Source organism: Eucalyptus grandis, chromosome 3 (assembly GCF_016545825.1).
Source record: "Eucalyptus grandis isolate ANBG69807.140 chromosome 3, ASM1654582v1, whole genome shotgun sequence".
Classification (NCBI taxonomy): Eukaryota; Viridiplantae; Streptophyta; class Magnoliopsida; order Myrtales; family Myrtaceae; genus Eucalyptus; species Eucalyptus grandis.
In genome coordinates, this window is record NC_052614.1 from 59,885,583 (window position 1) to 59,905,717 (window position 20,135).

The 20,135-nt window shown below is 37.7% G+C and overlaps 1 protein-coding gene across 1 annotated transcript; it reads left to right on the top strand.

Annotated features, from left to right (window-relative positions):
* Window positions 1-12,982: 12,982 nt before the first annotated feature.
* Window positions 12,983-18,248, top strand: LOC104440101 (receptor-like protein 15). Its single transcript, XM_039309867.1, has 5 exons — window positions 12,983-13,334; window positions 13,572-13,661; window positions 14,277-14,345; window positions 15,407-17,496; window positions 18,231-18,248. Exons 1-5 carry the CDS (start codon window positions 12,983-12,985, stop codon window positions 18,246-18,248), a joined length of 2,619 nt encoding a protein of 872 aa, XP_039165801.1.
* The last annotated feature ends 1,887 nt before the right edge of the window (window positions 18,249-20,135 follow it).

Sequence of the window (20,135 nt, forward strand, 5' to 3'; positions counted from 1 at the left end):
GAAGATCTGTTGATTTTCTTGCTGTTTCCCATCTTCTTCGATTTCTTATTCAATTCTCTTTCATTGTAATGAGTGATGTATTACCTTTTATTCCTTCCCTTGTTGCAGGTAGATGTGTCCAACATGTACGTCGCATGAGGATCCAAAAATTCACAAGATATGCCAAGCATCGTTATGGATTAATGAGATTATTGTATCAAATCTTATAGTGGAAGTTGAGTTCATTTTATTTTCTTTTATGATCGTTAGGTGGAGATTAAGAAAGATGGTATTTAAGCAAAAGCAAATTATTATTATTGATTGTAATTTTATGTTTTACGATATTTTTCTATTTGTTAGATGTTTGTACCATGTTGGTGCCCACCTTTTATTATGGGACATTTTAACACAGCATAAATGTTATCGACGGTCTGCATTTGCAACGTCCCAGATGGACGATCTCTTGTATTTCTAATTCCCAAAGACTTGGTTGATTTGTTGAAGATACAATATAAAAAATGAGTTTTTGTAAGCTCTGTAAAAACTACACTAATATAAATTTTCAATCTCTTTTCAATCCCTTTCGCGAAGGAAAAGGAAAGAAAAATATGAGTATCTACTAATTCAGCACCATATTTATGGACTTGTGTTTCCCAGTTTATTTTTAAATTTCAAGCATTTTAAACAGTTGCCATGTGAAACGTTTTCTTTTTGATAATAAATCTTAGAGAATTTTTCTGTGAATTATACAGAATGTCTCAATCTTAATGCTTGTGATTTGATGATTTGAACTTCCGAAAATTGTAATAATCACAATAGACCTGTCTATACAATTTATGGTATAGAGTTTCAACGTCACATCCAAACTTACCCAAAAGTTGAAAAAGAACACAGATGAAGAAAACTTCAATCTACAATTCGTGCTCCTCAAGAATCTTTTAGTCCCCGTGGCATGTGGTCAAAACCATTCTTGGTACAAAACCAAAAAACATTCAATCCAAATGCATAACTGCCCACTCTTATCGTTAACAATCAAATCAATAGGAAGCAAAATCGCTTTTCAAAATTTTATTTTTGCACCTGTGGTATAAGGTTAATTGTTTGGCTGAGATGGTTCTTGAACCAAATATCTTTCATCGAAATAGAGGTTTCTTCGATTTTATTGTTTGTCTCAGGTTTTGTGTCATTTCGGAAAAGAAGTAACGGATTCTAATGTAATTACGATAAAATAAATTATGAATCTGAAATAATCGAATGTAAATGCGAAAACAAGGATAAACAAAGATAGCTTAAACCAATTGTATTGAAGTTTCTTTTGCAAAATGTGCAATCCCTAATAATGATGTTTCCTCAGTTGTTTATAATCTGGTGTTGTGAAAATCCATCTTCCTACTTCAATTTCAAATTTCCCAGAATCTTTAGTATTGCGCTGATAACCGTATCGTTTTATCCGCCGCATCGTCGGTATTGAATTCTTTAGAGACTACCTTCATATTTATCCTCTTGCTCATGGGTGATACTTGGCACCGATCTATTGGTATCCTCGACAGCCAGTCTTGCCCAAGCTATTGTGGGCCTATTCTTTTCACGTATTGGGCTTGGTGGACTTTACTATCTATCCATGGCCTATCAAGCCAATTTTTGGTGCTAACATTAATTAATCCTTCCATCTCTCCCCTTTCTTCTTTAGGCATTGATGTCGACCACACCACTATCATTGTTGTCGTTCATCACTGCTACCTTGTCACTGATCTGCGGCAACGACATCGCCATGACCACTGCAACGCCTTGTCTCTCCCTTCCTAATAATCATCATCACAAAAGTTTCATCCCTCTATGATGGGTAGCAATTGCCTTAGATTTCAAACAGTGTGCCCCAAATAAGAGACATTGCTAATGTGGACATACAATTATGAAAATTCGACTGAAAGTTAACAGCGATAGCATCTATTTTAGCTAATCTCTTTTTTTTTTTTTTTTAACGGGACGATTTTCAGCAAAATTTTAAAAGTTTAGGAATTAAGTTGAATAGAAAAAAATCAAGAGATGATGTTGAATCATAAAGAAAAGCCGAAAAACATTATCCACGTCATTACCCTTTTTTATTTTGACTTTGTTTATGGCAAAGATAAACCTATGTCACTCATTGGAAGATTATCAATGTGATGTGATGATGTTTTCTAAAATTTACCGTCAATTGTATACTAATGAATATTTAGTTTCTTATTCAGTATGAGCTTGAGGCTCACTTCACCTAGTATGAGTTTGACACTAGTGGTTTCAAATCGACTAAAATTGTGAACAAATCCAGACTAAAAGAAAACTCGTCACTACCTCTTTTTATTATGACTTTGTTTATGGCAAAGATAAACCTATGTCACTCATCGGAAGCATTATCAATGTGATGTGATGATGTTTTCTAAAATTTACCGTCAATTGTATACTAATGAATTTTCAGTTTCTTATTCAGTATGAGCTTGAGGCTCGCTTCACCTAGTATGAGTTTGACACTAGTGTATCCAAATCGACTAAAATTGTGAACAAATCCAGACTAAAAGAAAACTCGTCACTACCTCTTTTTATTATGACTTTGTTTATGGCAAAGATAAACCTATGTCACTCATCGGAAGCATTATCAATGTGATGTGATGATGTTTTCTAAAATTTACCGTCAATTGTATACTAATGAATTTTCAGTTTCTTATTCAGTATGAGCTTGAGGCTCGCTTCACTTAGTATGAGTTTGACACTAGTAATTTCAAATCGACTAAAATTGCGAACAAATCCATACTATAAGAAAAAAATGGGTTGCGGTCGTTTTGTTTTAATTTATTTGGTTTTATATTATCTTCAATTAGATAAAGCTGGGTTATAATCCGAACAGAACCAAATCAATGCCCTATTCCTCCAATGGATGTGATATTATCTCTGTCCACTTAATAATGTATTTCAGATGGGTACCAAGAAAACATAATGGTATGTTATGGAAATAGGAAAATTATCATTAGAAAATTGTGTTGATTAATCAAAATGGAAGTTATGGTCCTCGGCCACCGGTTAACAGAGGAATTTAGATTGTCCACAACTGACATTTGACCAAGATTGAGCTGAACTTTTTTCTTGATGTCACTTGCATTTTGGAACTGAGAACAATGATATCCATGATAATTCATTAAGACAATGGCCCTTTTCATGGCTATTACATGTCAAATGTGGAATAGAGTGACTTTCTGCGTACTTAAATCACTCCCGACTAATCAAATGAGACGTGAAATCAAATCAAATTATAACCCTTTTTTTGGCAAGGCGTTTGTTTTGGAGGATCGACTTGGATTAAAACCCAACCAATAATCTGGCATGCACGATTGGCAACTAAATCAACTTTTCATGACTCAAAATTAAGCTAACATATGTTTCTACTTGATGAAATGTAAGTGCATATAGGTTATCAAGGCCAAAAGCGCTCACAAATGAAATATAATAGTATGATATAATTTGTAATCTTACTACATTAATTTTATTTAGTTGACATCTTTTTAAATAGATGAAGCTTGGTTGTGTTAATTGTATAATCCAAACAGAACCATTAAACACTCTTCTTGTCAAATTGATGTTTTTGAGTCACTAAATCACCGAGAAAATTTCTTATAGAATAATAGTATCTCTGAATGCTTTGTCATTAAATAGACTCAAAACACTAGCTTTATCAGCCTTCCACTATTTCCGTTCTCCCTAAATCACAGCTACATTTTGAATTTTAAATTTTCCCTAAATAAACAAATCATTTCAATTTTTTCTTTCCAATTTTCTCGCACGTATTTGTGCCCTTCTGGTAGCGTTTTAAAAATAATATATTTTTCTTATGGTTGGCTAATATCTATCTAGTACTCTGACATATAAATGATACAAGAGTAGAAAAGAGGGAAAAAGGAAGAAACCCTCTTTATCTCCTCCTAGAAAATATCCGTGGAGCGAAAATTACCAAGACGTGACAAAATGGACACATTATATTGGCCTTAGACTTCATGGCCATTCTGGAATTGAGAACAATAAAAATGATAATTATAGATAAAGAGTATGGCCATTTTCATGATTATTAAATGTCAAAATTGGAATGGACCGAGTTTCTTTGCGCTTCCATCGCTCATGGCCTATAAAAATGGGAAGCTAAAATTAAACAACATCGATGATTTCTTGCTTATATTCACTAACTTAGCAAGAATATAATTAGGAGGATCGACATGACTTAAATTCCAACCCAAATAATTGACATTGCATGATTGGCAACTAATCCAACCCATTTTGAGTCATAATTAGATTGACATATTATCCAGCATGGTGATAGGTAAGCGCATAGGTCAGCGATACTATCTTATTTTGGTAACGAGTGATTCATAGGCTATAAATATGGATGATTTCCATCAAAATGATCATTCACAAGAGCAAAAGAAAGGTACTATTCAAGCAAAGTGATTAGAGATGGATCTCTGTTCGGGCAGTGATCTACCAAAAAAATTCTTCTCACGGCAAATTTGCTTTACTTATTTTTTTGGTAAATCGCTGATCCGATCAGAGTTCATTCCTTTTTGTCGATGTCAACACAGCATGAGCGAAAAAGATACCATGGAAGTATTTATTGATTTTCTTGCAATTTCATCAACTTCTTCTGTTTCTTATCAATTCCCTTTCATTATCACGAGCGATTTTTCCTTTTCTGTTTCTTCTTTGTTACAGGTAGATGTGTTTAAGATGTATGTGGCACGAAGATTGAAAGATTCACAAGATATACCAAGCATTGTTGTGGATAGATGAGATTCTTGTGTTAATTCTTATAATAAAAGTTAATTTTATGTGCGTCTTCTTTTTTTGATCATTTGGTAAAGATTAAAAGAGATTGTTCACTAGGCAAGAACAAGTTTTTATGACCATGATTGTAATTTTGGACTTTGCCTTGTTTTCCTGTTTGTTTGATGTTTGCACTATGTTAGCACCCACTTTTAATCATGCGAGTCTACTGCACGACATGGAGGTTATCAACGGTCTCCATTTGCAATTTCCAAGAAGGACAAAGATCTTATAGTTCCAATTCCCGAAAACCTAGTTGGATTGTTTGAAGATGCAGGTTAAACCTAAATGAGTTTTGTAAGCTCTGTGAAATCTACACCAGTATAAATTTTCTACCCTTTTTGATAAGTGCTTTATGCATTTGATAGTTTGAATTTGAGTCCAAATAGGATAATTTGTTATTCTATTTGGTATTTGAGAACGTCCTATGAACCGAATAAATCCGGATAAATCTTTAAAAAAATACTGGATAAAAAAGGGTTGGATAAACTCAAATTGGATAAGAAATTTTCTTTTTAAAAAAAAGACTTATCAAAAGAGAAGAAATGGTAGGCATCCACGTCAAATCAGCCCAACCGTTCTATCTGGAAGTTTTCTCTTAGTCATCTGCATCATCGACATCGTGCTTGTCAAGGTCGGGGAGCGGCACCGTGACCCGCACAGACACGTTGAAGAAGAACACCTCCTGCGTGCCCCAGGTCAGAAGCAGCCTATCCCCACGCTTGCCGCAGTGGAGCCGCGACCCAGCGAGCTTCGCTTTTGTGCATGGGGTCGAAGAAAGTGCAGAAGTTGTCGTGCACAGCCGCCAAGATCGGCGTGCTAGGGCGGAAGAAGTCGGCGGAGGGAAGCAGGGGACGGAGGACGGGGTTGGTGATGGACTGCCACGTCGTGCACAGCCACCGGAAGGAGGAAATGTCCGGGGCCGAAAGGCACAACAGCACCAAATCGAGTAGATCGAGAGTGAGATCACACCATGGACTGTTTGCTTCTTCTTGTTCTTCTTCTTCTCGCACAATATCAGGAATGAAATCTTCCATGGTGGTCGTGTCTTCAATCGCTAGTCAAGCGGAGGCGGTGGTCAGAATTCCTAGATCTAGGGTTTTTCCATAGCTTTTAATTAATTGAATTTTCTAATTAATTAAATTTTTTTATGTATTTTTAAATATTATCTTAAAGTGTACTAAAGATTTTATAGGATTCAATATATCCATCTTTATTATTCAGAAGATGTTATATCTCACTTTATCCCATCTTATCCCAATTTTACCTTGACAATCAAATGCAAGATTTATGACCAAGAAGGCAAGTTTTACATGGCAATTATTTATAATGCTTGAAATATAAAAATAAACTAGGAAACACATGCCTTAATTATGGGGCTCAATTACTAGAAAAATATGAATATCTAATAAATTGAGAACCATATATGAGGGCATGTGTTTTCTAGTTTATATTATTATCAAACATTATAAACACTCGCCATGTAAAACATTCTCTTCTTGGTCATAAACTTAAAGAAATTTTCTTCCAATTATGCCAAATGTTTCAAACTCTTGATGCTTGTAATTTGTTGATTTGAACTTCTGAAAATTTTAGTCATCATGATTGGCCTAACTATGCAATTTATAATTTGGCTTTTCAACATCACGTCACATCCTGGTTTTGCTAGAATTGATCTTGCAATGAAATATCTTTCACTGAAAACAAGTCTTTTAATTAAAGGAGGTAGGTTATGTGGTGACTCTGAACAAATTATATCACAATTGAACAAGGAAATCAAAGACTTCACTTTAGACGAAACTGTACAAAAATAAATCGCACCGTAATTCAATTGACAACAAAGCTTGGAATATAACCAGAGCCATTGCACATGCTTGATCACCAGCGCATGCACGAAACCAACTCGAATCGAGACAAATAAGTAGGAAAACCAAACGAGTTTTGGGAGAGATGAGGGGGGAACCTGGAGGAGGTTCTGGTTGAAGTAGTATTAAGGGTCGTTGATCTCCGTCACGCCGCAGCACCGTGGCTTCTCGGGGCGATCCTCATCCTCCTTTAAGGTCTTGCTTCGGTACTTCGACATCCTTCCCACCCGCCGATTCGCTAGAGATTGAATCGGTTCTAGTAATAGGTTCCTCTCTCTCTCGAGGAGGGATTGTGAGAAAACTACGGATCATGTAACATCAACCTTATTGATTGTTTCAAATACGAAGAAGCAAATTTAACGCGCAAAAGAGAATTATTAACATGCAAGTAAGGTATCAAGTCATTTTTTTCTCAAAAGAGAAAAAAGGAAAAAATGCCACAAAAAATCCTAAATTATATTCACTGTAATCAGTTTACCTTGAACTTTTTGTTTTTGTTTTTGTTGAAGTCCTTGAACTTTTTGTTGTGACATGAAAAACCTCAAATTTGTACTTATATAACATATTTACCCTCAACTTGTATCCGTACGACACATTTATCTCAAAATTTGGGATAAATATGTTACATGAATATAAGTTTGAGATTTCAAAAAAATAATTTGGAATAAATGTATTGCATAGTAATAAGTTAGGCATTTTTTGTGTGACCAAAAGAAGTTTGAGATAAACGTGTCATACAAGCGTAAGTTTAGGATTTTTTGTGTCACAAAATTTTTTTGGAGTAAATTGTGTCACAGTGTACATAGTTTAAGCTTTTTTTTGTGATTTTTTTAATAAAGAAAATAGAGAACTTTTGAAAAACAATCCCAACTTTTGAAAATACACAATTTGCATTTATAAACTACCCCTCCACCACATTTTTTATCCCAGTCTCTCCACCTTCTGCCACACCAAGTCAACTTCTCTCTCCATGGCCAATAGAGCTCGAAAGTCACACTTGAGGCCAGGACCACAAGCTCAAAGGCTGCACTAATGCCTATGGCCTTTGAGCTCGAAAGTCACACGATCTGGCAAGCTCGCCATGGCCACCTAGATTCGTCATAAAGTTCCACAACGCAATTTGGGCAGCAATGGACGCCTAAGCTCGAGACAAGAGAGAGGGAGGTAATTGAGGCGAGGTGGTGGTGGCTTGGCAACTCGACAATTACGAGCGGTGCCGAGGGGGGAGGGGCTAAGTCGTAGGCATTGGGTTGGGTTAGGGCCTTGGATAGGTGGCTTTTGGTGGTGGGTAATTTTTGAATGGTGAGTTGAAAGGGGCAAAGTTGGGGGAAAATGATAGATCTATTAAATCAGGTTATAATGATTAATATCATATGCAAGTTGAAATGGAATTTGCTCAAGTAAAGATGGTTACTGCAACCACGGTAACAGAATTCCAACTAGAATACTACAGTCCCACGCTCACCTTCTCCACAAAAATCTCTCTTCCACACTGAATCTTCCACTACACGTCTAGGTTATGTAAGCCTAATGAGAATTGGAGAGAAAAACAAAGCGAAAAGTGCCAAAAAGTCTTAAACCTTTTGTCTTTGTGCCGATTTAGTCCTAAACCTTTTTTTTGGTGTCGATTTAGTTCTAAACTTTTTTATGTTGTGCCAATTTAGTCTTTTCTGGCCAATTTTGGTTGGATTTTTAGTGACTTTCAAATCCGGCTGATGTGGCTTGATTAGCGCTAACGTGGACAACTTTTAATAATATTTTAATATTTTTGATTTTTTTCTTTTATATTTATATTTATATTTTTCTTTTTTCTTTTTCTTTTTTTCTTCTCCTCTTCTTCCTCTAGCCGGTTGCCGGACCTTGGCGACCGGCCAGAGGCGATGGCTAGCGAGGTCGACCTCAACCTCACTGGCCACCTCGCCAGTGGCCGCGAGGGCAAGCCTCGCCCGCTTGGCGCGAGGCCGCCCTCGAGGCCTGGGTGGCAAGGGTGAGCCCCACCAACTCGGCGCGAGGAGGCGACCTCAAGTTGGTCTCGCGTCGGGCCACTGGAAGCTTCCGACCAGACGACGAGCCCGTGTGCCGTCAAACATCTCTCTCTCTCTCTCTCTCTCTCTAGTGCGACCGTCGAGATTCCCTTTGTTTCGTGATCCTCTTGTTCTCCGCATCCCTGGCGTCTCCGACGATGCGAGACACTTTGTCTCAATCGATTGCGGAGTGATCCTTCCCCAATCGGAGGAACCCACGCAGTTCGCATGATTTCGAGTCCAGGAGTAGTGCACCCGCATGCGCTCTCGAGGAAATTTGCATGAGCGAGCCACCCGTGGGGGCCGAGTTGCCGATGGTAATGTCCGACAATGCTAGGGGGCTCGTGCTGGCGTGGCCTCGAGTGCGTTCATCAATGCGAGCTTCATCCTCAAGAAGAAGGGCCTCAAGCGCTCCGCCTCCGACGGTAGTCGCGTGGATCGGCTTTGTTTTTCCTCCCTTGCCCATTCGTGTTGCTCCAGAATCACACCTCGATTCGCAAGTGCGATGGCTGAGGTCGACCTCAACCTTGTTGGCTGTCGCCTCTGGCTGGTCACCGAGGTCCGGCGACCGGCTAGAGGAAGAAAAGGAGAAGAAAAAAAGAAAAAGAAAAAGAAAAAGAAAAAAAATAAAAGAAAAAGAAAAAAATCAAAATTATTAAAATATTATTAAAAGCTATTTACGTCGTCGTAATTGACCAACATAATTAGCCGGCATCCAAATAGCAAAATCTGGCCAAAATTGGCCGGAAAGGACTGAATTGATACAACGTAAAAATGTTTAGGACTAAATCGGCACAAAAAAAAGGTTTAGGACTAAATCGGCACAAAAACAAAAGGTTTATGACTTTTTTTGGCACTTTTCCCATTGAAGCATAATTTGCTGTTATCCAAACTCAATTGTTCTTATGATTTGCATCATGATGTGCTGTCTTCAAAATGCAAAGTGAGGATCATCGCAAGCATCTTTTCAAGTTCCAAAACATGACAAACTCAAGCACAAAGCAACCGGTAAAGTTGTCGTCCAATTATGTCGGTGTGGTATCTCCATTAAGAAGGAATGAGCATCTAGGAAAAGCTCATTTACGTGCAATCTGACTTCCTTCTACTAGGTATGCAGAAACTCAATGATCTTTCTCTTATCTCACTTATTTAATTAATGTCAAGCATCCCGATACTTAATCAAAGAAAGATCGGGATCCCATCAACTTAAGAGGGCAAATCCACTCAGTTAAACCCGTTTACATATAAAGCATCAAGTCAAGGTAGAGAATTCATCAGACATGATAACTAAGCATGTTCCTTTGATGAAGCTTAAGGTTCACTTGATCGTAATTGTCATCTATAGAGAGTGAGCGCCCTTTAGGGCATTAGGAGAACTGGCATGGGTGATGAACATTTTGACTTGTTACAAATGTCGAGGTAAGGTAGAGAATTGTTAAAGTATATCTCGATTTTGAGCCATTATGCAATCTAGCTTGATTGGATAACAAAGAAATCCACAAAAATCTTTCTTTGATGGCGAATCTATTGGAGAGTTTCCTTTATTTGTACATCCAAACCTCAGGATATAAAAGATGACACTTGGACACCTATAGTGTCAAAACTTGGCATAGGGAGATGCTTAAGTACTAAAAGTTAGGAAATGTACACTTAGGTGAGAAAATCGGAGCAAAATGAATTAGTTAAGTGTCAATGACGAGAAAATCCAGTTAAAATGTTGATGTGGTATTTTTCTGGTGATACAAGTGCAAAACAACATCGTTGTGCACACTGATGTGATAGATAAGCCGAAAATGATGTCATTTTGTATGCTGACTGACTAGATAAGCCAAAAACAATGTTGTTTGGCCTTAGATTTGAATTTTAACATAAATATTAGTTAAATTAAATTTACAACTAAATTATTAATTTAAAAAAAAAAAAAAAGGGAAGAGGAAGAAATTGCAAAAGACGTTGGGCAAAGGTTGTGCAATCCCTCTCCGTCGCCTCCCAACGATGGTGGCTAGGGCTCGGCGACTCCGACCAATTGATAGCGGGTCAAGTGGGCGACGACCCTTGGTCTAGTTGGGTGAGGGCTAGAGACTCTCATTAGATCTAGGGGAGGGACACGACCTTCGTCTCAAATCTAGGTGAGGGCTTGCCGACTTTCGTTGCCGATCAATTGGGGTCGTTGGGCCCTCTCCCCACTGTCGCTGGCCCTTCCCAATGATGACGGGGATGCCGTGACAAGGGCTTGCACAACCCTTGTTGAAAGAGCCTTCTGCAATTTTCTTCTTCTTCTTCTTCTTTTCTTCTTTTTTAAGTTCTAAATTTAATTTAATTTAATTTAATTTAATTTAATTTAATTTAATTTATATTTATATTAAAATTCAAATTCAAGACAAAATGACGCCATTTTGGCTCTTCTTTGCTGAATTAGCTCTCTGGCAAGCCATGTATGCGAGTTATATTAATAAAAAATTACCACGTAGAATTTTTGACAAGGGTTGCTAGACTTAGCACTTAAATGTCTCAATTTTCAAAAAATAAAATAAAATGGCATTTATGTATATTTTTCATAAGTTTTGGCACTTAAGTGTCCCCTCATGCTAAGTTTTGGTACTTGCGCTATACTTTGGCCAATTTGAGAGTGTATTGGTTGGACTTGGGCAAGAAAAAGATGTGAGTTCAATTTGGGGGTTGGACCGTGTAGACACCGGCACATTGAACATTGATAGAGAAATTTTCTATGGGCAACCACCGAGGGTCCAGTAGAGAATAGCAATGAACTTTCATGGCCATATTTTCTGTGGACAACAACCAAGGGCCCCAGTAGAAAATAGCAACGACCTCTCACGGTCAAATTTTTTGTGGGACTTTAATTGTCTACTCGAAATTTTCCTTTCGGTTGCACAAAAGAAAACGTGTGGGGTCAGGAGTAGTTAGAGAAAAGAAAATAAATTAAAAGTAAGGTTTTGCTTTTTGGGTTTCATTCCTGGAGAAGCCAAATAGTGGGTTCCTTTAGAAATCGAGCCCCCGCATGAAGAATCAAAGAAAGAACGTATGGATGTTCTTGAATTAACTGTGCGAAGGGCTTTGTTATGGGCTTAAAAACGGGTGATTTATGTTGTGACTTTACATCAATTAAGTTGTTTATTTATAAATATGTTTTAGTTTAATCTTAATTTAGGTGTGGGAAACGCTTAAGCGTGTGGGCGATTGTAGTTCCGATTCTCCGACTATAGTGAATTATTTGTTACCGACTCTCTCTGGGATAGATACCGATATTTAGATCAAGTCTCGTAAATATTTTGTATCTTTGTCGTTCCCCATTTATTTCTTCAATGTTTTTGCGTTAACTTAATAGCAAGATCTTCTCAATTTTCACATTAATTTTACAATATGTTTGCTTCTGAAATGCCTCTAGTCAAGATCACTTTCTCTTGAAGGCCCCCGATGCAAGGTAAATTAACAGATTTCCCAAGTTTAGAACCATCCAATTTCCAGACATTTTCTGGTGAAGTTTCACTTATACATACGGACTTGTGGGGATAATCCACTGTCACCCTTGCATTAGGAGCAATTCAAATAATGTTAACTGGACACGCATTAAGCTAAATTAGCCGCATTTTGAGAAATCAAAAGGCAATCTCTTACACTTTTTTCTCTTGTGTGAAATGTGTGAAAGCTGCAGATTAGTAATTTTCATTATCTTGAAAATATAAGTATTACAAGTTAGTCGAGCTGAACAATAAAAAAAGCACTTATGTGAACTCGTCATCATATCTACATCCAATGTTAGTTTCCTGAATAAGAAACCAGTTCGTTATGAATAATTCTTTAATATTTACTATTTTTCATGTCACCATCATTTAGTTGCATTCTAATTGTTCAAGATCATCTTGGGCTCTAACTGGGAACCAAGTGAATCACAATAGCTGTGCTGTTCATTAGACAAAGATTGAATTAGTCACATGAATGATAAGAGTTTACTACAATAGACTAGACTTAACGTGTAGAAAATTATGCCAATAGAGACTTTCGGAAAATTCCCCACCAATGAAATCTGGCCATTGCATAAGGTACATTCCCCGCCCCACACGCTAATTAACCTTGTCAATAAAAAGGAGCTAAGCTACATTCATCACTAAAGATGACCAAGACTTTGGCCATGACCACAACATCTACACTTAAGCACAGGCATCGCTGAACTCTATAAATTGCACTAACTTGCAAAAAAGAACTCAAGAGTGTGATACATATAAAGTTTGGTCTTTCGAATCTACAGTCATGAAAAAGAAAGCACTATGGGTGCTTGTGGTGGTTTGGGGTATTGCATGTTTATGTGGCTCTCGTGGGTGTCGGGAACAAGAAAGGGTTGCACTCTTAGCACTCAATGCCACATTGGACTTGCCATATTGGGTGGACGTTGGGGGATCATATTTCAACTGTTGTAGCTGGGAAGGTGTTGAGTGCAACCCCACCACAAGACGAGTCACTCAGCTAATGCTCTCTAATTCGAGATATTACCGCTTCGGCTTCAAAACTTGGTACCTAAATGCTTCTCTACTTCTTCCCTTTGAAGAGCTCAAGAGCTTTGATTTGTCCTACAACTATTTGGGAGGGTGGATTGCCCCAAAAGGTAAAAATTCACCGTTCGTTCATTTCCTATAAAGCAAGAGAAACTCATTCTCTAATGAACTCATAAGTTAACCACCTTCGCAGGTTTTATTCATTTCCTGCATTATAGATGGTAAAGTCCATGTCATCATTTATCCACAAGCCTACGACATATTTCCCCCGAAATGGCAATACTTGTTTGTGCATGTACTTGAATAGATTTTTGCCGATTTTATTGCTTCTTGTTGTTTGTTCGCAGAACCAAACCTGCTATCTTCCAAGCTGAGCAAACTGGAGGTGCTTGACTTGAGTTACAACTCTCTAAATAATTCTATTCTACCCATTCTCGGTACAATTCCTACCCTCAGGTGTCTATTCTCCAAAACAAACAATTTGACTCGGACTTTACATGTGAATGTTAATTTCTCTAGCTTATTCTATGTCCATAATTCCGTACAAAATCACCATCCTTGACTTTTTTTTTTGGTCGGAGCCATTCTTGACTTGAGTTAGCAATGTTTGTGGTAAATTAGGTGGTTTCAGTAATTTAAAGGAGCTGGACTTAAGTCATAATAAAGTCGATGCAGTGGCTATTACTGAAGGTATTATTTTAGTTTTCATGCAGAACCTCATTTTTATTCATAAATTAAACTAACTAGCCTATGAGTCATGTAGACAGGCTCTTTAATACCTTTACATGTGCGTCATGTTGAGAATAAAGAAGTCATATATTGCAACCCCCTTCTCTTTCAATATAGAAATGTTCTCTTTCAATATAGAAATGTTGTTGATTCAAAATATTTCTATCCCAAAGCATCCACATGGGCGCTTTCATAACTCTACTGCCAAGCAAGTTAATTTCTTGGAATTTTATTGCTAGGCATAAAAAACTTGAGCCACTTAGAGGAACTCTGCCTAGATGGTGTCCACTTGGAGGATGTGGGGACCATCCTACAAGCATTAGGGGCATTGTCATCCCTCAAGATCCTTTCTCTCCAGAATAGTACAATAGAAGGAACGATAACTGCCCAAGGTTAGTCAACTCTGTTAGTGAATGTATAATCAAAATAACGCTTTGTTCGTTTTGCTAAAAACAATTTTCAAGGAAATGTTTTCTAGATTTTCTAACTTTTGGCCATGGAAAATGAATGAGTTAATAGAAACATTTTCCTTCAATGGAAAAAATATTTTCAAAAGTGGGGAAAATACAAAAATCATTTTCCATTCTCTTTCTTTCACCTAGACCTATTTTCCTCCGTGCACTCTTTTTATTATTTTTCTTCTTTCTTTTCTTCTTTTAAAATGGGATTTTTATTTATTTATTTTTTTTTTCCTTATTCGTTTCCTTCTTCCTCAATCGGCCGTTGGCCATGGTGACAACCGACGACCAACCATAGGTGAGGGACAAGGTCGTTGAAGGCCAAGGCTCGAGCTCACCGGCCTCAGACAATCTCAACCACACTTGTGGCTAGTGATTAGCTGAACAAGAAGGGGCAAAAAAGAAAAAGAAAAAAAAATTAAAAAAAAATTTAAAAAAATGGAAATAAAATATTATTAAAAGGAGTGTACGTCTGAAAATAAAATCAAATTTTCATATAATAATCAAATTTCAGTTGAACATTGGAATAATATTGATATTTTCCTAGAAAATAACTTGCTAGAAAACATTTTCCAAAAAAGTCATATTTTTTGCAAAACTAATGGAACCTAAGCTTTTATTAAAGAATTTCCATTCACTCGTGATATTTTTGCAGAATTTCATGATTATGCTTGTGTAAGGAAATTTGATGTTCAGTTATCTCTCCTTTTTTTTTTTTTTTTGGAAGATTTCCATAACTTCAGTAAGTTGGAACAGCTCATCTTGGATTATTCTTCGTTGAACACAAGCATGGGAATCCTTTCCAGCCTTGGTCCTTTGACATCTCTTAAATTGTTGTCATTGTCCAACACTAGTCTAAGTGGCAACATATCAAATCAGAGTAAGTCCTAATCTCTTAGTATGAAAGCTAGAGATGAAATGGACCTTTGATGTACTTGAATGTATGTATTGATATATGTCATTGGAGTTGAATTGATTTGTGATATCTATAACAGGCTTATGCAATATGGTAAAACTAGAAGAGCTGGATCTTAGCATTAACGGAATTACTGGTGGACTTCCTACATGCTGGCGAAACATGACCTCTATTCGGATTCTAAGTCTTGAAGACAATGAGTTCACAGATAATGTCGCTTCATCTCCCCTCACTAGTCTTACTTCACTCGAATTTCTTTCCATTTCGGGTAACCATTTTGATATCCCCTCATCGCTTGGCCCACTTGCAAACCATTCAAGACTTAAGGTGCTATTTCTCGATGACACCAAACTAACAATTGATACCAAAGGTGCATCTTTGATCCCAAGGCTCCAATTGAAGGTTTTTAGTATGGCAAATAGTCTATTAAAAGGATTCAAAGTGACTTCTCTTGACTTTCTCAATCATCAATATGACCTGAGAGTCATTGATCTCTCCTCGAACGACATTTTGGGTCCCTTTCCAGCTTGGTTGTTGGAAAACAACACTAAGTTGGAAATACTTCTCATGAGAAATAACTCCTTTACAACACTTGAGGTTCCATCAATAACCCTTTTTAATCTTTCGGTGATGGACCTATCCAACAACGGCATGAGACGAGAGCTCACGACTGAATTTTGTTTCAATGTCCCAAATCTACACCGCCTTAATCTATCAGCCAACAGATTGGAAAGGAATATTCCATCTAAACTGGGTAGTATAAAATCCCTATATATCTTAGACTTGTCTAGCAACAATTTCTCAGGGGGACTACCTGTACAAATACTAGAGAGTACCTTATCATTTGAAACGCTCAACGTAGCAGATAATAACTTGCAAGGAGAAATTGTGTTTTCTAATGATAGCATGAAACTAGATTTGTTAATTTTGCGGTTAGACCACAACTTGTTCACTGGAAGTCTCTCTTTTCTTTCTTCCCTCGTAAATTTGTGGGCATTGGACCTTAGCGACAACTTATTCATTGGCAAGCTTCCGAGATTGATTACAAACTTGTCATCGCTTGCGGCCCTTGACTTGTCTAAAAATCAATTGGACGGCATCATCCCTCAAGAACTCTTTAATCTTGAGTGGCTTGTCTATTTGGATTTGTCTGACAACAATCTCTCTGGTCCACTACAATCATTTTTTATGTCACAGCGGATGAGTCACATCCATTTGAATAGGAACAAATTGAATGGTTCAATCGTGCATGTGCTCTCTAACAGCTCCCATTTGGTGACCTTGGATCTGAGTGAAAATGAATTCTCTGGAAGCATACCTTATTGGTTAGGTAACCTCTCTCAACTGAGCATTCTTTCACTGAGAGGTAATAGCTTCGTTGGAACATTTCCCAAGCAATTGTGCAACTTAAAAAGCTTAAGTATGATTGATCTTTCTGAAAACAATCTGTTTGGTCCATTACCTAGTTGCTTGGGACCCATGAATTTCTCCTCCAGTGGATATGCCGATAAGTCAATTTCAACACCGATGGGAACTACAATTACAGGATGGTTACCTTCGTCTTATGTGAGGACAATTAAAAGCCACACCAAGCTATTCTCCGAAGAACTAGAAGAACGGGCATTTCGAGTTCCACAAATAGTCGGGTTCACAACAAAAGGAAGGTTTGATTCTTATAAAGGCTACGCACTCCTTAAAATGGTAGGACTAGATCTTTCTTGCAACCAGTTCAGTGGGGAGATCCCACCAGAGATTGCAATCTTGCAAGACATGCTTGTGCTGAACCTGTCCAATAACAAGCTTACAGGACATATACCGACGTCATTGTTGAGCCTCACAAAGATAGAGAGTATTGACCTTTCCTACAACAACTTGATTGGATCTATCCCTGAAGAGCTTACTCAGTTGAAATCCCTAGAAGTCTTCAATGTGTCTTACAACGACTTGTCAGGAGCTATACCAAATAAAAATCAGTTCGGGGCTTTTGATGAAAGCAGTTACTACGGAAACCATCTTCTTTGTGGACTTCCATTGAGTAATGACTGTTCAACAACCATTAACGTTAATAGCTCAGCAACAAAATCATACATGAAAGCTAAAGAAGATGGTTTCATAGACAAGGAGACATTTTATATCAGCTTCGGAGTGTCATACACGATGGTTTTACTGGTAATTTTGTTTGTTCTACTCATCAACCCCCAATGGCGGCAGGGATGGTTTCACTATGTGGAATTGGTTATCACTACGTGTTGGAGCTTTTTCATCACATGCGACTATTTTGTTTAGGACGGTTTTTGAAAATTGTCCAGTGGTCGAATAATTTAGGTTTTCTCATTCTGCATTTCTAGGTAATGGCGGGATTGGGTCTTTTTTTGTTGTTGTTTGTTATTGTCGTTGATCAACATTGACCCCAATGTGGATCTACCAAGTCATGTAAGTTCTTGCCTTCACAATTGAATAAGGTCTTGCTCTAATTTCCTTGAAGACAATACATTGCGTGATCATTCCCTCTTTTGAAAAGGTGATTTTAACGTAGTTGCTTGCTCATCTCTATTTGGTTATCATACTACTAACAATGACAAACAACAACAGAAAAACATAGCTCTGTCTCTTCTCACTGGTTTTGTTTCTGCAGTAACACATTTACTTTCCTTTCCGAATGTAAATTTCCATCTCCGTATATCATTAGGTCCATTCGCAAACTATACGAGATATAAAACTCCTCTTGCTTGACAATAGAGCACTAAAAACTGAATGTTCTTTAAAAGTCCCAGGTTAATGGCAGACCCGCAATTTGGTTAAGACATCGATTCCCATCTTATTAGTGCTAAAGTGTCTCATGAGATGGTTAATTTCACAGTCGAATTTGCATTTTTCATGACTATTTTTGTTGGTCCTGTCAGCATGGAATGAGGTTTTGACGTTTTGCTAGGAGCCTAGCTTTAGCCTGAAAAAAAAAAAAACCACCGCACTTAAGGCATGTCCTTTTCAGTCTCGAAGAGACCAAATTGTATTGCCTTGATGTCTGCGCCAAATTTGAGCAAGGGCCAATGCAGATCGAGGCCCAGATTGGTGCATACGTATGAAAATGGCTGCTAACAACTAGTAGAGTTCCCATCCAGGCTAGGCCACGCGGCTGGGTGCCTAAGTTAAAAGGAATAACCTCCTATGTCAAATTTTAATTATTTCTAGAGCCTTTTGATGTGTTACAGGAATTTTCATTTTATAAGAGTATTTAGAATTTCTCTTGATGAACTCTCTTTATGAATTCTTGATTTATCAATGAAGAATTGTGAGAAAACTACAGATCATAAACCATCTCCCTTATTGATTATCTCAAATATGAATGCAAGTTTAACGATCAAAAGAGAATCATACTATCAGGTAGGTAGAGAATGAGCAAGGGATCATGTCATTTTTTTTCTCCAAAGAGGAGAAAAATAAAGAACCTTCGAAAATCAATCCCATAATTTCATATTAATTACCAAATATCTTCCCCTCTTTTCAAAATACACAATTTGCATTTTCAGAGAATGATCGTATTTATCTCCCGTTCTCTCTATCTTCCACCACACCGATGTCAACCTCTCTCTCTCATATGACCACCAGCTCCAAAGTCGCACTCGAGTTCATGACCACCAACTTGAAGGCTGCACTGATGCCGGTGGCCTTTGAGCTCGAAAGTCACACGATCTGCCAAGCTCGCCATGGCCACCTAGATTTGTCATCAAGTTCCACAACGCGATTTGGGCAGCAACGGATGCCCAAGCTCGAGACAAGAGAGAGGGAGACAATTGAGGTGGGGTGACGGTGGCTCAGCAACTCAACAATTGCGGGCAGTGCCTGGAGGGGATGGGCTAAGTCGTAGGCATTGGGTTGGGTTAGGGTCTTGGATAGGTGGGTTTTGGTGATGGGTAATTTTTGAATGGTGAGTAGGGTGGGGCAAAGTTGGGGGAAAAAATGACAAATCTGATAAATCAGGTCAGAATGATTACTAATGTCAAATGCTACTTGAAATGGAATTTGCTTAAGTAAAGATGGTTACTACAACCACAGTAACAAATTTCCAACTAGAATACAACAGTCCCACGCTCACCTTCTCCACACAAATGTCTCTTCTACACCGAATCTTCCACACTAAATCTTCCACTGTAGATCGGGGTTATGTGAGCCTAATGAATGTTGGAAAGCAAAACAAATTGAAGTGTAATCCACTGTCATGCAAACTCATAGCTCTTATAATTTGCATCATAATGCGCCATCTTCAAAACACAAAGTGAGGATCGGTGCATGGACCTCTTTGGGCTCCCAAACATGACTCAAGCACAAAGCAACTAGTAGAGTCATCATCCAATTATATCAGTGTGGTATCTCCACTAAGATGGAATGGGCATCTAGGAAAAGCTAATTTGTGTGCAATATGACTTCCTTCTACTCGGTATGTAGAAACTCACTAATCATTCTCTTATCTCACTTATTTAATTAATGTCAAGCGTCTTGATACTTTGTCAAAGAAAGATTGGGGTCCCATCAACTTAAGAGGGCAAATAACCCCATTGACATATAAATACATCACAAACATCGAGCCAAGGTAGAAAACTCATCGAACATGATGAATAAACTTATTCCTTTGGTGAAGCTTCTCTTATTGGATATAAATCCATGATTTCATTCAAACCTTGAGATGTAAAAGATTTGAGAGGGTATTGCTTCGACTTTGTGCAAGAAAAAGATATAAGTTAAATATAGGGGGTCCCGGTGTATACACATTGGCACATTAAATATTGACAGAGAAATTTTCTATGGAC